Source organism: Hemitrygon akajei, chromosome 27, assembly GCF_048418815.1.
Source record: "Hemitrygon akajei chromosome 27, sHemAka1.3, whole genome shotgun sequence".
In the NCBI taxonomy this organism is placed as follows: Eukaryota; Metazoa; Chordata; class Chondrichthyes; order Myliobatiformes; family Dasyatidae; genus Hemitrygon; species Hemitrygon akajei.
In genome coordinates, this window is record NC_133150.1 from 2,868,347 (window position 1) to 2,888,973 (window position 20,627).

General features: G+C 42.9%; 1 protein-coding gene across 5 annotated transcripts in view; it reads right to left on the minus strand.

Moving 5' to 3' along the window:
• LOC140717085 (voltage-dependent L-type calcium channel subunit alpha-1S-like) overlaps positions 1-20,627 on the minus strand; it is a 665,173-nt gene that overhangs the window by 541,089 nt on the left and 103,457 nt on the right. For all 5 annotated transcript variants that reach the window (XR_012096443.1, XM_073030268.1, XM_073030267.1 and 2 more), the window contains exon 10: positions 19,832-19,992. Coding sequence is in view for 4 of the 5 variants with exons in the window: in XM_073030268.1 (XP_072886369.1) it covers positions 19,832-19,992 (161 nt within the window). In the remaining variant the exon portion in view is untranslated. The remainder of the gene's footprint in view (positions 1-19,831; positions 19,993-20,627) is intronic.

Genomic DNA, 20,627 nt, shown 5'->3' on the forward strand with positions numbered 1-20,627 from the left:
TCCTTTTGCTCTTAATATACCTGTAGAAACTCTTTGGATTAGCCTTCACCTTGACTGCCAAAGCTACCTCATGTCTTCTTTTAGCCCTCCTGATTTCTTTCTAAGTATTTTTTTGCACTTTTTATACTCTTCAAGTATCTTATTTGCTCCCTGTTTCCTATACATGTCATATATCTCTCTCTTCTTTATCAGAGTTCCAATATCCCTAGAGAATCAAGATAGGAATACAGATACAAAATTCCCTAAAAGTGGCGTCACAGGTAGATAGGGTAGTAAAGAGAGCTTTAGGTACATTGGCCTTTATAAATCAGAGTATTGAGTATAAGAGTTGGAATATTGTGATGAGGTTGTATAAGGCATTGGTGAGGCTGAATTTGGAGTATTGTGTACACTTTTGGTCACCAAATTACAGGAAGGATATTAATAAGGTTGAAAGAGTGCAGAGAAGGTTTACAAGGATGTTGCCAGGACGTGAGAAACTGAGTTACAGGGAAAGGTTGAATAGGTTAGGACTTTATTCCCTGGAGCGTAAGAGAATGAGGGGTGATTTGATAGAGGTGTATAAAATTATGATGGGTATAGATAGAGTGAATGCAAGCAGGCTTTTTCCACTGAGACTATTGGAGAAAAAAACCAGAGGACATGGTTAAGGGTGAAGGGGAGTTTAAAAGGAACATTGGGGGGGGCTTCTTCACACAGAGAGTGGTGGGAATGTGGAATGAGCTGCCAGATGAAGTTGTAAATGCGGGCTCACCTTTAACATTTAAGAAAAACTTGGACAGGTACATGTTTGAGAGGTGTATGGAGGGATATGGGCCAGATGCAGGTCAGTGGGAATAGGCAGAAAAATGGTTCGGCACAGCAAAGAAAGGCCAAAAGGCCTGTTTCTGTGCTGTAATGTTCTATGATTCCTTATTCTTATTCACTTTGCATTTAATCCTGACAGAAACATACAAACTCTGCACTCTCAAAATTTCTCCTTTGAAGGCCTCCCACTTACCAACGAAGTCCTTGCCACAGAACAACCTGTCCCAATCCACGCTTTTTAGATCCTTTCTCATTTCTTCATAATCGGCCTTTTTCCAGTTTAGAACCTCAACCTGAGGACCAGATCTATCTTTATCCATGATCAAGTTGAAACTAATGGAGTTATGACCATTGGAACCAAAGTGTTCCCCTACACACACTTCCGCCACCTGTCCTAACTCGTTTCCTAATAGGAGATCTAATAATGCATCCTCTCTAGTTAGTACCTCTATATATCGATTTAGAAAACTTTCCTGGACACAGTTTACAAATTCTAATCCATCTAGACCTTTAACAGTATGGGAGTCCCAATCAATACGTGGAAAATTAAAATTCCCTACTATCACAACTTTGTTTCCTGCAGTTGTCTGTTATCTCTCTGCAGATTCGCTCCTCCAATTCACGCTGATTATTGGGTGGTCTATAATAATAACCCCATTAATGTGGTCATACCTTTCCTGTTTCTCAGCTCCACCCATATGGCCTCAGTAGACAAGCCCTCTAATCTGTCCTGCCGAAGCACTGCTGTAATATTTTCCCTGACTAGCAAAGCCACCCCCCCCCCCCCCCCACCCTCCATCCCTCTGCCTCTATCACGTCTGAAACATCGGAGCCCTGGAACATTGAGCTGCCAGTCCTGCCCCTCCTGTAGCCAAGTTTCAGTAATGGCTATGATGTCATAATTCCATGTGTCAATCCAGGCCCTCAGCTCTACTGCCTTTCCCACAATACTCCTTACAATGAAATAGACACACCTCAGAAGATTATTACCACCACACACAACCCTTCTATTTGTGACTTTGCATGAAACTTTAACATCATTTATTTTCATCCCCACTCCACTATCTACTCTGGCACTCTGGTTCCCATCCCCCTGCAAATCTAGTTTAACCCCCCCCCCCCATAGCTCTAACAAACCTCCCTGCAAGGATATTGGTCCCCCTGTAGTTCAGGTGTAACCCGTCTCTCTTGTACAGGTCCCACCTGCCCCAGAAAAGTTCCCAATGATACTGAAATCTGAAACCCTGCCCTGTACACCAGTTCCTCAGCCATGAGTACATCCTATTCTTACCCTCAGTGGCACGTGGCACAGATAGCACGAGAGATAATCCTGAGATTACCACCCTCGAGGTCCTGTTTTTAAACTCCTACCAAGCTCTCTATAATTCTTAAGGACCTCCTCACTCTTACTTCCTACGTCATTGGTACCGATGTGTACCTTGACATCTGGCTGCTCACCCTCCCATTTTGGAATGCTGTACACGCGATCAGAGACATCCCTGACCCTGGCACCCGGGAGGCAACAAACCATCCTGGAGCCCCTGTCGCAACCACAGAACCTCCTGTTTGTACCTCTATCGAGTCCTCTATTGCTACCGCTCTCCTCTTCTTCCACCCTCCCTTCTGCACTGCAGAATCAGACTCAGTGCCAGAGATCTGGCTTCCGCAGATCTTGTCCCAGGTAAGTTAGCCCCCCCCCCCCCCCAATAGTATCTAACTCGGTATACTTGTTGTTGAGGGGAATGGCCACAGGGGAGCCCTGCTCTACCTGCCATCTCCCCTTCCCTCACCTGACGGTAATCCAATTACCTGTGTGCTGCTCCTTTGGCGTAACTGCCTCCCTGTAGCTACTATCTATAAACTCCTCATTCTCCCTAATGATCCGGAGGTCATCCAGCTCCTGCTCCAGTTCCCTAACGCGGTTTGTTAGGAGCTGCAGCTGGATGCACTTCCTGCAGGTTTCGTTGTCAGGGACACCAGAAGTCTCCCTGACTTCCCGCATCCTGCAAGAGGAGCATTCCAACATCCTGCCTGGCATTCTCTCTACTCTAAACAAACAAAACAAAACTTACCGGAACCTACCCTCGCCTCTGCCTGTTCACACCGAAGCCTGTTGAGCCAAAGCCGTCCCACTCTGACTCAGTCCACTCCGACAATGCCCACTGTATATGGTGGTCTTTTTTTTAAACCTCCTTTTTAAACCTTTGGCACACTTTGTCACATGCCTGTGCAGTCTAGCCTCTTTTCCCCGATCAGTTTTTTTTAAAATGATTTCTCTCCGGGATGCCTTTACTTCTTCACTCTCCGCCTCTTGCTTCGATTATATCAGACGATTATTATGGATTGTTCTATCTGTAATAATGGGTCAGTCATAATATAATTTGTGAGACTCTGACTCTGTAACTGGATCAGACCTGTATTTATAGTAAGGTATGGTGTCTTTTATGAGTTTGTATTTTATAGCAAGATTTTGTTGAAAGATGTTTTCTACTTGATTGTTCCTGTGTATGTAACCAGATTGAGTAACCAGGATCCTGTAACGTATTGGATTGTTTCTGGTTTTTCTTGGCATTGTCTGAATTTATCATTTGAATTTGTTTTTTTTTAATGTATTTTTGATAATTTTTGTGTTAACCACCTGGTCCTGTATTGCCAGAAGGAACCCCTCTGTTTCTGGGAAGAGGTCTGCAGCTCTGAGCCAGGAGCTTGACCTTGTCAACATATTGCTGTCCAGATCATAAGAGATGACTTCCATTGGTTAACTTTTTCTTCTACAATGATGGATTTCAGCAAGGCATTTGATAAGGTACCCCATGCAAGGCTTATTGAGAAAGTAAAGTGGCATGGGATCCAGGGAGACATTGCTTTGTGAATCCAGAACTGGCTTGCCCACAGAAGGCAAGGAGTGGTTGTAGATGGGTCATATTCTGCATGGAGGTCAGTCACCCATTCAGGGATCTGTTCTGGAACCCTTCCTCTTCGTGATTTTTATAAATGACCTGGATGAGGAAGTGGAGGGATGGGTTAGTAAGTTTGCTGATGAGACAAAGGTTGAAGGTATTATGGATAGTGTGGAGGGCAGTCAGAGGTTACAGTGGGACATCGATAGGATGCAAAACTAGGCTGAGAAGTGGCAGATAGAGTACAACCCAGATAAGTGTTCATTTCAGTAGTTCAAATATGATGGCAGAGTATAGTGTTAATGGTAAGACTCTTGGCAGTGTGGAGGATCAGAGAATCTTGTGGTCCGAGTCCATAGGACACTCAAAGCTGCTGCGCAGGTTGACTCTGTGGTTAAGAAGGCATACAGTGTATTGGCCTTCATGGGATTGAGTTCAAGAGCCGAGAGATAAAGTTGCAGCTATATAGGACCCTGGTCAGACCCCACCTGGAGTACTGTGCTCAGTTCTGGTCGTCTCACTACAGGAAGGATGTGGAAACTACAGAAAGGGTGCAGAGGAGATTTACAAGGATGTTGCCTGGATAGGGGAGCATACTTTATGAGATTAGGTTGAGTGAACTTGGCCTTTTCACCTTGGAGTGACGGAGGATGAGAGGTGACCTGATAGAGGTGTAGAAGATAATGAGAGGCATTGATCGTGTGGATAATCAGAGGCTTTTTCCCAGGGCTGAAATAACTAGCACAGGATGGCATAGTTTTAAGGTGCATGGAAGTAGGTACAGAGGAGATGTCAGGACTAAGTTTTTTTTACGCAGAGAGTGGTGAGTGTGTGGAATGGACCACTGCTGGTGGTGGTGGAGGCGGAAACAATAGGGTCCTTTAAGATAGAATAGGTACATGGAGCTTAGAAAAATAGAGGGCTATGGGTAACCCTAGGTAATTCTAAACTAAGTACATGTTCAGCACAGCATTGTGGGCTGAAAGGCCTGTATTGTGCTGTAGGTTTTCTATGTTTCTATGATAATTTCGTCATTTTTCTGAGTTGTGTTCTCATTTAAGTTTAGTGGTGTGTACTTATCAGAATTGCATATGCTCACGTGAAGTGCTGAATACTGTTTTTGTTGATGAAAATATATCCTTAGAAGTCTTACCTGACTGTTGTGTAAATTTTTGTGTCTGTTGTTCCTCTTCCTCCTTCTGCTCTAGGTAGCATTAATCTAAGTGCGTTCAAGTGTACACTGTGTTTTGTAAAATTTGTCATTTCAGTTCTTATTTTACTTCATAAATTTTCCAGATCGGTTTGGACCAAGATATTATACCAAAAGAATGCATTAATGTAGCGAAAGTGTTTATTGCTTTTTTAATAATTTTACTGTTGAGCTCTGTTTGGCAAATTTTCTTCAGCCTTGAAGTAAATTCTGTCAAAAGTTTTCCCTTTGTCACACTATGATCTATTTTCTTTGCTTGTGGATATCCCAGATACCGATCTTTTTCATATTCATCCATCGGTTGTATTTCATCCTGCTGCTCTGTTTTCTATTCTATTGGCTCTATTGCACTGTTCTTTATGTTTGCACTTATCCAGCCCAAAGTTCATGTTTATATCTTTTGAAAATACTATTTGGATTAGTTTAGTTTTACTGATGAAGGAGCATACAATTTCAAATCACCTATGTATAGAAGGTGTGTCAATGTATATATTCATTTGGTTGATTTGACACTCTATTTTCATCTGATTCAGTAAATTAGAGAGCTAGACAAAACCATAGTGGCATCTTAGAGTTGCCCTGAAAAAGGCCTTGGTTTATTTTGAAAACGGTGATTGTTCTTTTTTGGTTGTTAATAGATAGGGAGATTACAGTACACCAGTGATTCATCAGATGTTGTAGGAATTTCACATACTGGGTGGTTTATATATATTAAGAACTTCTATTAACCATGAGTTTGGGTACAGAATCAAATGCTTTTTTCATTAACAACATGAAAGATTGCTTTTCCTTTATTATTATTATTTTTATTATTATTTATATTTTTCTTTCATTTTGTATTTGCATAGATTGTTCTCTTTTGCACATTGGTTGGTTCTCTGTCCTATTGGGAGCAATCTTTCATTGATTCTATTGTATTTCTTGTATTTACTGTGAATGCCCACACAAAAATGGATCTCAGGGTACTTCAACAATAGTTATTTGCACTTTGAAATACTGGCAAATTTCTACATTCTAACTGGTTGTATCACTATCTGGTATGGACGGGCCACTGCCTACCTTCGGCAAAACCTGCAGAGGGTTGTAAACTCCGCCAGGCTCCATCATGTCACCAGCCTCCCAGCACTGACTACACCTTCAAAAGCTAAAGAAGGTCAAATCCATCAATAAGGACCCCCACAGCCCAGGACAGGCCCTCAAGATAAAGACCTGTTAAAGAGCGTACAGTGCAGAGCAGTGACAGAGTAATACACAGATGGCATAAGGGTTAACTAGAATGATTAACTGTACAAACAGAGACTGAGATTACCATAATGATGGGACAGCATGTAACATTATCACAGGACAAGGAGTGATGTAAAGACCATAAAACAGAGGCCATTCAGTCTGCTCCACCATTCCATCATGGCTGATTCCGGATCCCACTCAACCACATACACTTGCCTTCTTGCCATATCCTTTGATACCCTGACTGATCAGGAAACTAACTACTACTGCCCTATATATACCCACAGACTTGGCCTCCACCACAGTTTGTGGCAGAGCATTCCACAGATTCACTACTCACTGGCTAAAAAAATTCCTCCTTACCTCTGTTCTAAAAGATTGCCACTCAGTTTTGAGGCTGTGCCCTCTAGATCTGGATACCCCCATCATAAGAAACATCCTCTCCACATCCACCCTATCTAGTCCTTTCAACATTCAGTAGGTTTCAATGAGATCCTCCCGCATTCTTCTGAATTCCAGTGAGTACAGGCCCAAAGCTGCCAAACACTCCTCATATGTTAACCTTTTCATTCCCGGAATCATCCTCGTCAATCTCCTCAGGACTCCCTCCAATTACAACACATCCTTTCTGAGATATGGGGCCCAAAACTGTTGACAATACTCCAAGTGAGGCCTGACTGGTGTCTTATAAAGCCTCAGTATTACTCCTTACTTTTATATTCTATTCCCCTTGCAATAACTGCTAATATTACCTTCTTTACCACAGAATCAATCTGTAAATTAACCTTCTGTAAGTCTTGCACGAGGACTCCTAAGCCTCTCTGCACCTCTTATGTTTGAACCTTCTCCCCATTTAGATAATATTCTGCACTATTGTTCCTTTTACCAAAATGCATTTTCATATGTTTCCCAGCACTGTATTCCATCTGACAGTTTTTTGCCCATTCTTCAAATTTGTCTAAGTCCTGCTGCAATCACATTGCTTCCTCAGCACTACCTACCCCTCCTCCTATCTTCATATCATCTGCAAACTTTGCCACAAAGCCATCAATTCCATTAACCAAATCATTGACAAACAATGTGAAAAGTAGTGGTCCTAATAGTGACCCCTAGTCACTGGCAGCCAACCAGAAAAGGTCTCTTTTATTCCCACTCGCTGCCTCCTGTCTGTCAGCCATTCCATTATCCATGCCAGTATCTTTCCTGCAATGCCATAGAATTGATCTTGTTAAGCAGCGTGATCACAGGACCATCGCAGCAGGAGGAGGAGCGAGGGGCTCGGGAGAGCGCTGAGTGCAGGGAAGCAGCTGAGGAGCTGAGGTGAATGTGCTTTAAACGGAGCGTGGACGGCAACTGAAGGGTTAAATAGTGTTGATTAGTTGATTAGAGGGAGTGAGTACTTGAGATAATTGGCATAGACAAATAAAAGGAGGGGTAACTGAAGAGGAGCAGCCAGTGTGTGAGTGACTCAGGACAGGAGTAGAGCGTTGAGGCTTTGGCGAGCAGAGGCTGAGGATGAACTTGGTCCTGGTCAGGTAAGGCCAGGTAAGTTCCTTTAATTAATTTAATTAACTTAGGAGTAGGTAATGGAGGCAGCAGGTAGGGCAGTTGAGTGCTCCGTTTGCAGTATGTGGGAAGTCAGGGTGAGCACAATTGTCCCTGATGATTACACCAGCAAAAGGTGCATCCAGCTGCAGCTCCTGACAAACTGTGTTAGGGAAATGGAGCTGGATGAACTTCAGATCATTTGTGAGGCAGAGGCAGAGGCAGAAATAGAAGTTTCAGGAAGACAGTCACCCCTAGGAGTCAGGAGACAGGTAACTGGGTGACTGTCAGGAGAGGGAAGGGGAATAGACAGAAGGAGCAGAGCACCCTTGGACAAGTTGTAGTGGTTGTGTCTCTGGCACCGAGACTAGACCCTCAGCTAAGAAAGGAAGGAGGGAAAAGAGGAGAGCAGTAGTGATAGGGGATTTGATAGTTAGGGGGACAGGTAAGAGGTTCTGTGGGAGAGATTGAGATTCCCGGATGGTCTGTTGCCTCCCTGGCGCCAGGGTCCACGAAATCTCAGATACAGTTCTCGGTATTCTCAGTAGGGAGGGTAAGCAGCCAGTTGTCGTGGTCCATGTAGGGACCAATGACATGGATAGGAAGGAGGAGGAGGTCCAGCAAAAAGGGTTTAGGGACAGGACCTCTAGGGTTGCAACCTCAGGATTGCTACCTGTGCCATGTGCAACCCTAACTTTCCACATATTGACTGGGACTCCCATACTTAAAGGGCTAGATGACTTGGAGTTTGTCAAAAGTGTTCAGGAAAGTTTTCTAAATCAATATACAGAGGTACCTATGAGAGAGGATGCAATACTTGATCTCCTATTAGGGAACCAGACAGGTCAGGTGACAGAAGTATGTGTAGGTGAACATTGTGGGTCTAGTGACCATAATGTCATTAGTTTCAAGTTAATTATGGATAAGGATAAGTCTGGTCCTCAAGCTGAGGTTCTAAATTGGAGAAGGGCCAGTTTTGAGGAAATGAGAAAGGATCTAGGAAGAGTGGATTGGAATAAGTTGTCTTCTGGCAAGGATGTGTTCAGTCAGCGGAAGGCCTTCAAAGGCAAAATTTTGAGAGGGTAGAGTCTGCATGCTCCTGCCAGGATTAAAGGCATATTTAACAGGCATAGGGAGCCTTGGTTTTCAAGGGATGTTGGCGATCTGGTTAAGAAAAAGAGAGAGGTGTATAGTAGGTATAAGCAAAAAGGAACAAATGAGGTACTTGAAAAGTATAGAAAATGTAAGAAAATACTAAAGAAGGAAATCAGGAAGGTGAAAAAAAGACATGAGGTTGCTTTGGCAGATAATGTGAAGGTAACCCCAAAGGGTTTCTACAAGTATATTAAGAGCAAAAGGACAGTAAGGGACAAAATTGGTCCCCTAGAAGATCAGAGTGGTCACCTATGTGTAGAGCCTCACGAGATGGGGGAGATCTTAGGTTGAAGGAAAAGGTTAAAAGTTTGAGAGAGCCATGGTTTTCAAGGGATATTGGAAACTTGGTTTGGAAAAAGAGAGATCTACAATAAATATAGGCAGCATGGAGTAAATGAGGTGCTCAAGGAATATAAAAAATGTAAAAAGAATCTTAAGAAAGAAATTAGAAAAGCTAAAAGAAGATAGGAGGTTGCTTTGGCAAGTAAGGTGAAAATAAATCTGAAAGGATTCTACAGTTACATTAATAGCAAAAGGATAGTAAGAGATAAAATTGGTCCCTTAGAGAATCAGAGTGGACAGCTATGTGTGGAGTCAAAAGAGATGGGGGAGATTTTGAACAATTTCTTTTCTTCGGTATTCACTAAGGAGAAGAATATTGAAATGTGTAAGGTAAGGGAAACAAGTAGGGAAGTTATGGAAACTATGACGATTAAAGAGGAGGAACTGCTGGCACTTTTAAGGAATAGAAAAGTGGATAAATCTCCGGTCCTGACAGGATCTTCCCTAGGACCTTGAGGGAAATTAGTGTAGAAATAGCAGGGGCTCTGACAGAAATATTTCAAATGTCATTAGAAATGGGGATGGTGCCAGAGGATTGGCGTATTACTCATGTTGTTCCATTGTTTAAAAAGGGTTATAAGAGTAAACCTAGCAATTATAGGCCTGTAAGTTTGACGTCAGTGGTGGGTAAATTAATGGAAAGTATGCTTAGAGATGGTACATATAATTATATGGATAGACCGGGTCTGATTATGAACAGTCAACATGGATTTGTGTGTGGAAGGTCATGTTTGACAAATCTTATTAAATGTTTTGAAGAGGTTACTAGGAAAGTTGACATGGATAAAGCAGTGGATGTTGTCTATATGGACTTCAGTAAGGCCTTTGACAAGGTTGCACAGAAAGTTAGTTAGGAAGGTTCAATCGTTAGGTATTAATATTGAAGTAGTAAAATGGATTCAACAGTGGCTGGATGGGAGATGCCAGAGAGTAGTGGTGGATAACTGTTTGTCAGGTTGGAGGCCGGTGACTAGTGGTGTGCCTCAGGGATTTGTACTGGGTCCAATGTTGTTTGTCATATACATTAATGATCTGAATGATGAGATGGTAAATTGGATTAGTAAGTATGCAGTAAGTAAGTGGCGTTGTGGATAATGAAGTAAGTTTTCAAAGTTTGCAGAGAGATTTAGGCCAGTTAGAAGAGTGGGCTGAGCAATGGCAGATGGAGTTTAATGCTGATAAGCGTGAGGTGCTACATTTTGGTAGGAATAATCAAAATAGGACATACATGGTAAATTCAGATTCAGTTTATTGTCATTTAGAAACCACAAATACAATGCCGTTTTAAAAAAAAAATGAGACAACGTTCCTCTAGAATGATATCACAGAAGCATATGACGAAACAGACTAAATGGTAGGGCATTGACGAATGCAGTAGAACAGAGTGATCTATGAATAATGGTGCATAGTTCCCTGAAGGTGGAATCTCATGTGGATAGGGTGGTGAAGAAAGCTTTTGGTATGCTGGCCTTTATAAATCAGAGCATTGAGTATAGGAGTTGGGATGTAATGTTAAAATTGTACAAGGCATTGGTGAGGCCAAATTTGGAGTATTGTGTGCAGTTCTGGTCACCGAATTATAGGAAAGTTGTCAACAAAATAGAGTACAGAGGAGATTTACTAGAATGTTAACTGGGTTTCAGCACCCAAATTACTTACAGAGGAAGGTTGAACAAGTTAGGTCTTTATTCTTTGGAGCGTAGAGGGTTGAGGGGAGACTTGATAGAGGTATTTAAAATTATGAGGGGGATAGATAGAGTTGACATGGATAGGCTTTTTCCACTGAGCAGGGGAGATTCAAACAAGAGGACATGAGTTGAGAGTTAGGGGGCAGAAGTTTAGGGGTAACATGAGGGGGAATTTTTTACTCAGTGGTAGCTGTGTGGAACAAGCTTCCAGTAGAAGTGGTAGAGGCAGGTTCGATTTTTGTCACTTAAAGTAAAATTGGATAGGTATATGGACAGGAAAGGAATGGAGGGTTATGGGCTGAGAGCGGGTCATTGGGACTAGGTGAGAGTAAGCGTTCAGCATGGACTGGAAGGGCCGAGATGGCCTGTTTCCGTGCTGTAATTGTTATATGGTTATCTTAAAAGGTTTTTTTGCACCAGTATTTACTCAGGAAACTGGCATAGCGTATATGGAAGGAAGGGAAACAAGCAATAGTGTCATGGAGCATATATATTAAAGAGGAGGAGGTGCTTGCTGCCTTACAGCGAATAAAGGTAGATGTATCCCCTGGGCCTGACATGATATTTCCTCGGACTTTTTAAGACAGACTAGTGTAGAAATTGTAGGGGCCCTGGCAGAAATATTTAAAATGTGTGCAGTATGGTGCCAGAGGATTGGAAAGTAGCTCATGTTGTTCCATTGTTTAAAAGAGGCTCCATAAGTAAGCCAGGTAATTACAGGCCAGTGAGCCTGACATCAGTAGTAGGTAAATTATTGGAAGGTGTTCTGAGAGATCAGATATACAAGTATTTGGACAGCCAAGGGCTGATTAAGGATAGTCAGCATGGCTTTGTGCATGGTAGATCGTGTTTAATGAAGTTTTTTGAGGTGGTTACCAAGAAAATAGATGAAGGAAAGGCTGTGGATGTTGTCTACATGGACTTTAGTAAGGCCTTTGACAAGGTCCCACATGGGAGGTTAGTTCAGAAGGTTCAGACACTAGGTATCCATGGAGAGGTTGTAAACTGGATTTGAAATTGGCTGTGTGGGAGAAGACAGAGTGGTAGTGGATGATTGCTTCTCAGAATGGAGGCCTGTGACTAGTGGTGTACCTCAGGGATCTGTGCTGGGACCATTGTTGTTTGTTGTCTATATCAATGATCTAGATGATAATTGGATCAGCAAGTTTGCTGATGACACTGAAATTGGACAGCGAGGAAAGCTTTCAAAGCTTGCAGAGGGATCTGGACCACTTGAAAAATGGGCTAGAAAATGGCAGATGGAATTTAATGCAGACAAGTGTGAAGTGTTGCATTTTGGAAGGACAAATCAAGGTAGGACATGCACAGTAAATGGTAGGGTACTGAAGAGTGCAGAGGAACAAAGGGATCTGGGAGTTCAGATACATAATTTCCTGAAAGTGGCATCACGGGTAGACAGGGTTGTTAAGAAGGCTTTTGGCATCCTGGCATTCATAAATCAAAGTATTGAGTATAGGAGTTGGGATGTAACGGCGAGATTGTATAATGATGAGGCCAAATTTGGAGTATTGTGCGCAGTTCTGGTCACCTAACTATAGGAAGGATATCAATAAGATTTAAAGAGTACAGAGAAGATTTACTAGGATGTTGCCGGGTCTTCAGGAGTTGAGTTACAGGGAAAGATTGAACAGGTTATGACTTTATTCCTTGGAACATAGAAGAATGAGGAGGGATTTGATAGAGGTTTGATAGAGGTTTACAAGCTTTTTTAGGTATGTGAAGAGAAAGAAGATAGTTAAGAACAATGTTGGGCCCTTGAAGAATGAATTGGGTGAAATTGTTATGGGAAACAGAAATGGCAGAAGAATTTAATAAGTACTTTAGATCTGTCTTCACTAAGGAAGACACAAGCAATCTCCCAGATGTATGGATGGGCCAAGGACATAGGGTAACAGAGGAAATGGAACAGATTGACATTAGGAAGGAAACGGTGATGAGTAGACTGATGATTCACGAGGTTAATTCCTGGCATGTCTGGACTGTCTTACGCAGAGAGGTTAGAGAGACTGGGCTTGTACACGCTGGAATTAAGGAGATTGAGAGGGGATCTGATTGAAACATAAGATTATTAAGGGATTGGACAAGATAGAGGCAGGAAATATGTTCCAGATGCTGGGAGAGTCCAGTACCAGAGGGCATGGTTTGAGAATAAGGGGTAGGTCATTTAGGACAGAGTTAAGGAAAAACTTCTTCTCCCAGAGAGTTGTGGGGGTCTGGAATGCACTGCCTCAGAAGGTAGTAGAGGCCAATTCTCTGGATGCTTTCAAGGAGGAGCTAGATAGGTATCTTATGGATAGGGGAATCAAGGGATATGGGGACAAGGCAGGAACCGGGTATTGATCAGCCATGATCTCAAAATGGCGGTGCAGGCTCGAAGGGCCGAATGGTCTACTTCTGCACCTATTGTCTAAAATTATGAGGGGTATAGACAGTAAATGCAAGTAGGCTCTTTCCACTTAGATTAGGAGAGATAAATATGAGAGGACATGGCTTTAGGGTGAAAGGGGAAAGGTTTAGGGGGAACATTAGGGGGAACTTCACTCAGAGTGGTGGGACTGTGGAACGAGCTGCCATCTTACGTGGTAAGTGCAGGTTCACTCAAGTTTTAAGAATAAATTGGATAGATACATGGATGGGAGAGGTCTGGAGGGTTATGGACTGGGTGCAGGTCAATGGGACTAGCGGAATAAAGTTTCAGCACAGACTAGAAGGGCCGAATGACCTGTTTTCTGTGTTGTAGTGTTCTATGGTTCTAAGCAGCCTTGTGTGAGGCATCTTGTCAAACGCCTTCTGAAAATCCAAATAAGTGACATCTTGTTACTTCCTTGATGAACCTAAACAGGTTTCTCGAGTGAATCTGCAGATGCTGGAAATGAATAAAAACAGAAAATGCTGGCAGAACTCAGCAGGCCAGACAGCATCTATGGGAGGAGGTAGCGACGATATTTCGGGCTGAAACCCTTCATCAGGAGTGAAGTAACATGGGATGGTCCCCCTTACCCCATCCCTATCTATAATTTTAGTCCGGTTCTCTTTCTCTCTCTTTCCCCCCTCACTATAATCTCCCCCCAACCCTATCTTTCTCTTTTATTTCCCATAATTCTCCACCTTCCCCCCCCAGCCCAGTTCCCTTCAGCCTATCACTTCCCAGCTCTCTACTTCATCCCTCCCCCCCCCATTTCTTATCCCCCCCCCTCGACCATCCCATGTTACTTCACTCTGATGAAGGGTTTCGGCCTGAAACGTCGTCACTACCTCCTCCCACAGATGCTGTCTGGCCTGCTGAGTTCTGCCAGCATTTTGTGTTTTTATCTACACAGGTTTGTCAGGCAACATTTCCATTCACAGAAACCATGCTGACTTTGAATTAATTTATCATTAGTCTCCAAATACCTCAATCTCATCCTTAATAATAGACCCCAACACTTTCCAAACCACTGAAGTTAGACTAACTGGCCTATAATCTCCTTTCTTTTTCCTTCCTCCCTTCTTAAACAACGGAGTGACATTTGCAATCTTCCAGTCCTCTGAGAACATGCCAGGATCAAGTGATTCCTGAAAGATCATGACCAATGCATCCGTTACCTCTTCAGCAACCTCTCTCAGGACCCTGGGGTGTAGTCCATCTGGTCCAGGTGATTTATCCACATTAAGACCTTTGAGTTTGCCTAGCACTTTTTCCTTTGTAATAACAATTGCACTCACTCCTGTTCCCTGACACTCATGGACCTCTGGCACACTGCTAGTGTCTTCCACAGTGAAGACAGATGCAAAGTACCTATTAAGTTCATCTGCCATTTCTTTCTCCCCCATTACTACCTCACCAGCATCATTTTCCAGTGGTCTAACATTAACTCTTACCTCTCTTTATATAACTGAAAAAACTTTTACTATCCCACATAATGATATTGGCTAATTTGCCCTCATATTTCATCTTTTCTGTGCTTTTTTTAGTTGCCTTTTGTTGGATTTTAAAAGCTTCCCAACTATCCAACTTCCCACTCATTTTTTGCTACCTTATATGCCCTTCTTTGGCTTTTATTCAGTCCTTAACTTCCTTTGTCAGCCACAGTTGCCTAACCCTACCAATTGAGAACTTCTTCCTCTGTGGGGCATATCTATACTGCGCCTTGTGAACTATTCCTGGAAACTTCAGCCATCTCTGCTCTGCCGTCATCCCCACCAGTATTTTCCTCCAGTCCATCTGGGCAAGCTCCTCTCTCATGCCTCTGGAATTCCCTTTATTCAATTGCGATACTAATACATGTGAATTATGCTTCTCCCTCTCCAAATGTATTATGAATTCGATCGTATTATAATCACTGCTTCCTAAGGGTTCCTTTACATTAAGCTTCCCATGACCTTGGACACTCATGCTAATTAAAAACCAATCAACTTCCACTTTAAATGTACCCAACGATTTGGCCTCTACAGCCATCTGTAGCAATATATTCCACAGATTCACCACCCTGTGGCTAAAGAAATTCCTCCTCATCTCCATTCTAAAGGGGCATCTTTCTGTTCTGAAGCTGTGCCCTCTTGTCCTAGACTCTCTCACTATAGGAAACGTCCTCTGCATTCACTGTATCTGGACCTTTCAATATTTAAAAGGTTTCAATGACATCCTCACTCTTTCGTTTAAAGCCCTGCAAGTACTGGCCCAGAGCCTGCAAATGCCCCACATACATTAACCCTGTCATTTCCAGGATCATTCTCATGAATGTCCTCTGGTCCCTCAATGCTAACATATCCTTTCTTAGATAAGAGGCCCAAAACTGCTCACAATGTTCCAAGTGTGGTCTGACCAGGGCCTTATAAAGCCTCAGCATTATATCCTTGCTTCTATATACTAGTCCTCTTGAAATGAATGCTAACATTACATTTGCTAACATTACATTTGCCTTCCTCACTCATGGATTACAAGAGCATAAGACATAGGAGCAGAATTAGGCCATTCAGCCCATCGAGTCTGCTCTGCCATTCCATCATGGCTGATCCCAGATCCCATTCAATCCCATACCACCAACACAACATGAAGGTTAACCTTTATGAAATCCTGCGCGAGGACTCCAGAGACCCTTTGCACCAAATGGCAATCTTTGTGGCCACAGCAGATGTCTCTGGCTTTGGGGGTGCATGGAGGGGTACATGGCTTAATGAGGTCTGAGGGATTTCTGTGCTGGGAAAAAAGAAGGCCTAGTTGGTGCGGATAGACATAGAACAAACAGAGCAGGAACAGGCCTTTCAGTCAAAAATACCAGACTAATTAATAATCAAATGGCCAATGCTGAATTTCCTCTACCTACACAACGACCATATCCTTCCACTTCCGACACAGTTGTGTGCCTGTCCAACAGCCTCTTGAATGTGTCTACAGTATTGGCCTATACCACGAATCCAAGCAGCATATTCCAGGCACCCAACACTCTCCATGTAAAAAATCTTGCCCCACACATCTTTAAAATTACCCTCTCTCACCTTGGATGCACACTCTCTGGAATAAAAATATTGGCTCAATCTGTCCTTCTCATAAACACAGACCCCAGAGAGAGATCCCATCAGCCTCCACCACTCCAGAAAAAACAACCTAAATTTGTCCAACCTCTCCCTCGAACCCAGGCTGATCAACATCTCCTACCTCCTCTACAAAGCCTCAACATCCCTCCTGTGATGGGGGCTAGAACAGAATGCAATACCCCAGACAAGGCCTAAATTGACTAATAAAGGATTCAGCAAACGGACTGCAAGGGACAAAATTGGCCGACTGGAAGATCAGATTGGTAATCCATGCCTGGAGTCAAAAGAGATGGGGGAGATCTTAAATGGATTTTTTGCATCTGTATCTACTTGAGAGACAAAGCAGCTGTGAGGTCAGCAACCCAATACAGATTACAGCAGAGAAGGTGCTTGCCGTCCTGAGGCAAATTAGGGAGCAGAAATCCCCAAGGACTGTTAAGAAGTTCCATCAGACCCTGTGGAGACAAGTGCAGAAATTGCAAGGGCCCAAGCAGAGATATTTGAAACGCCCTTCATGACCGTAGTGGTACCGGAGGATTGGAGGATAGCCAATGTTGTTTTGCTGTTTAAGAAGGGCTGTAAGAATAATCTTGGAAATTATAGGCTGGTGAGCCTGACATCAGTAGCAGGGAAGTTATTGGAAGGTATTCTAAGGGACTGGATATATGAGTATTTGAATAGACAAGGACTAATTGGGATAGCCACTAAGGCTTTGTGCATGGTAGTTCACGTCTAACCAATCTTACCGAGTTTTTTGAACAAGTTACCAGGAAAACTGATGAAGGCAAGACAGTGGATGTTGTCTCTTGATCAACACTGTAAGGGTCTTGCCTTTAACAGTGTACTGTCTCCTTACATTTGAGCTACCAAGGTGTAACACTTCACATTTGGTTGGGTTAAACTCCATCTGTCATTTACTGCCCATATCCACAACTGATCTGTCTCCCATTGTATTCTTTACCAGTCAAAAACAATATCAACAAGAGCACCAATCTTCATATTATCTGCAAACTTTCTAACCCACCCATTTATGTTTTCATCCAGGGCATTCACAAACAGCAGAGATCCCAGTACAGATTCATGCCGAACATCACAGATCTCCCTCAACCACCACCCTCTGTCCTCCATGGGCAAGCCAATTCAGAAGCCAATGGCCAAGGGCACGATGTGAGTGTAGTGGTCACCTCACACAATTACAGCTAGTTCGGAGTTCAATTTTCCAGCTGTCTGTACATTCTCCCTGTGGGTTTTCTCCGGATACTCCAGTTTCCTCACACAATCAAAGGATGTACTGGTTAGTTGTTAATTAGTCATTATAAATTATCCTGTGATTAGGCTAGGGTTAAATAGGTGAGCTGCTAGGTGGTATGACTCATCGGGCTGCAAGGGCTTGTTTCTCTCAATAAATAAATGTCTACAATTTATATCACAAACGGCAGCGGCCCCAGTACAGGTCTCTCAATAAATAAATGTGTACAATTTGTATCACAAACGGCAGAGATCCCAGCACAGGTCTGTCAATAAATGTCTACAATTTATATCACAAACGGCAGCGGCCCCAGTACAGGTCTCTCAATAAATAAATGTCTACAATTTATATCACAAACGGCAGAGATCCCAGTACAGGTCTGTCAATAAATGTCTACAATTTATATCACAAACGGCAGAGATCCCAGTACAGGTCTGTCAATAAATGTCTACAATTTATATCACAAACGGCAGAGATCCCAGCACAGGTCTGTCAATAAATGTCTACAATTTATATCACAAACGGCAGAGATCCCAGCACAGGTCTGTCAATAAATGTCTACAATTTATATCACAAACGGCAGAGATCCCAGCACAGGTCTGTCAATAAATGTCTACAATTTGTATCACAAACGGCAGAGATCCCCGCACAGGTCTGTCAATAAATGTCTACAATTTATATCACAAACGGCAGCGGCCCCAGTACAGGTCTCTCAATAAATAAATGTCTACAATTTATATCACAAACGGCAGCGGCCCCAGTACAGGTCTCTCAATAAATAAATGTCTACAATTTATATCACAAATGGCAGCGGCCCCAGTACAGGTCTGTCAATAAATGTCTACAATTTATATCACAAACGGCAGAGATCCCAGTACAGGTCTGTCAATAAATGTCTACAATTTATATCACAAACGGCAGAGATCCCAGTACAGGTCTGTCAATAAATGTCTACAATTTATATCACAAACGGCAGAGATCCCAGCACAGGTCTGTCAATAAATGTCTACAATTTATATCACAAACGGCAGAGATCCCAGCACAGGTCTGTCAATAAATGTCTACAATTTGTATCACAAACGGCAGAGATCCCAGCACAGGTCTGTCAATAAATGTCTACAATTTATATCACAAACGGCAGCGGCCCCAGTACAGGTCTCTCAATAAATAAATGTCTACAATTTATATCACAAACGGCAGAGATCCCAGTACAGGTCTGTCAATAAATGTCTACAATTTATATCACAAACGGCAGAGATCCCAGTACAGGTCTGTCAATAAATGTCTACAATTTATATCACAAACGGCAGAGATCCCAGCACAGGTCTGTCAATAAATGTCTACAATTTATATCACAAACGGCAGAGATCCCAGCACAGGTCTGTCAATAAACGTCTACAATTTGTATCACTAACGGCAGAGATCCCAGCACAGGTCTGTCAATAAACGTATACAATTTATATCACAAATGGCAGAGATCCCAGCACAGGTCTGTCAATAAACGTCTACAATTTGTATCACTAACGGCAGAGATCCCAGCACAGGTCTGTCAATAAACGTATACAATTTGTATCACAAATGGCAGAGATCCCAGCACAGGTCTGTCAATAAACATATACAATTTATATCACAAATGGCAGAGGTCCCAGCATGGAGGCACAGGTATGTGAATTCACATTCTCAGTTTAGCTAAGTGGGGACAGAGCAAGTAAGTTAACTATTAATTTATAGAACAGGACAGATAGTAAACATTCAGTAACCCATTCAAGTTACACACAGAAACAAATACGTATCTAAAGGATGTGCCTAACCACCCCACCCCCCCACCACTTACTACAGCACACTTCCACTGTTTCCATGGCACCGGTCACAACTCCTAGTCCATGGTGACCCAGAAAGCGAAGAGGGTGAGCGATTTCAGTACTCAAGATTAAGCTCTACAAGTGCCATGATATATTATCAGCTAAAAGGGAGGTAGTGGGAGGGGCAAATGTGCCAATGCGCAGCCAGCATGGGGGAAGCGACTTTCAATGAGCAGGTAAGGTGGACACATACTGCAACAGCAGACCTGTGGCCTGAATAAGTCCCAACGACCACTACCCCATGTCTTCTACAGACAAGCCAATTCACTGCATCCCTGGGGACCGGATGTCACATCTGCAGTTCCTACCTTGAACATCAGTCAGCCAGTTGGGTTGAAGGTGATGCTCAGTAGCTATCATTAGTGTGTTGAAGAAAACCAGGAAGATCACCAGCCAGTAGAAGAACTTGGACTTCACTAGCTCCCTGCACTTCCGTCGAAACATTGGGTTACACCTTTGACATCGCCAGCTGCAAGAAACCAACAGAGAGACGGCCGCTTCAATGACTCATGCAATGTGAGCAAGGCTTCGAACAGCAAAAGCTGGAGCACACACTGACCTCATCAAGGGAGCAGTTTCAAGTTCGTGGGTGTCAACACCTCTGAAGATATATCCTAGGCCCAACATATTGATGCAATTATAAAGCACACCAGCAGCTATATTTTACCAGGACTTTGAACATATATAACCATATATAACAATTACAGCACGGAAACAGGCCATCTCAGCCCTTCTAGTCCGTGCTGAACGCTTACTCTCAGCTAGTCCCAGCGACCTGCACTCAGCCCATAACCCTCCATTCCTTTCCTGTCCATATACCTATCCAATTTTACTTTAAATGACAATATTGAACCTGCCCCTACCACTTCTACTAGAAGCTCGTTCCACACAGCTACCACTCTCTTGAGTAAAGGAATTCCCCCTTGTGTTACCCCTAAACTTTTGCCCCCCAACTCTCAACTCATGTCCTCTTGTTTGAATCTCCCCTACTCTCAATGGAAAAAGCCTATCAACGTCAACTCTATCTATCCCCCTCATAATTTTAAATCCCTCTATCAAGTCCCCCCCTCAACCTTCTACGCTCCAAAGAATAAAGACCTAATG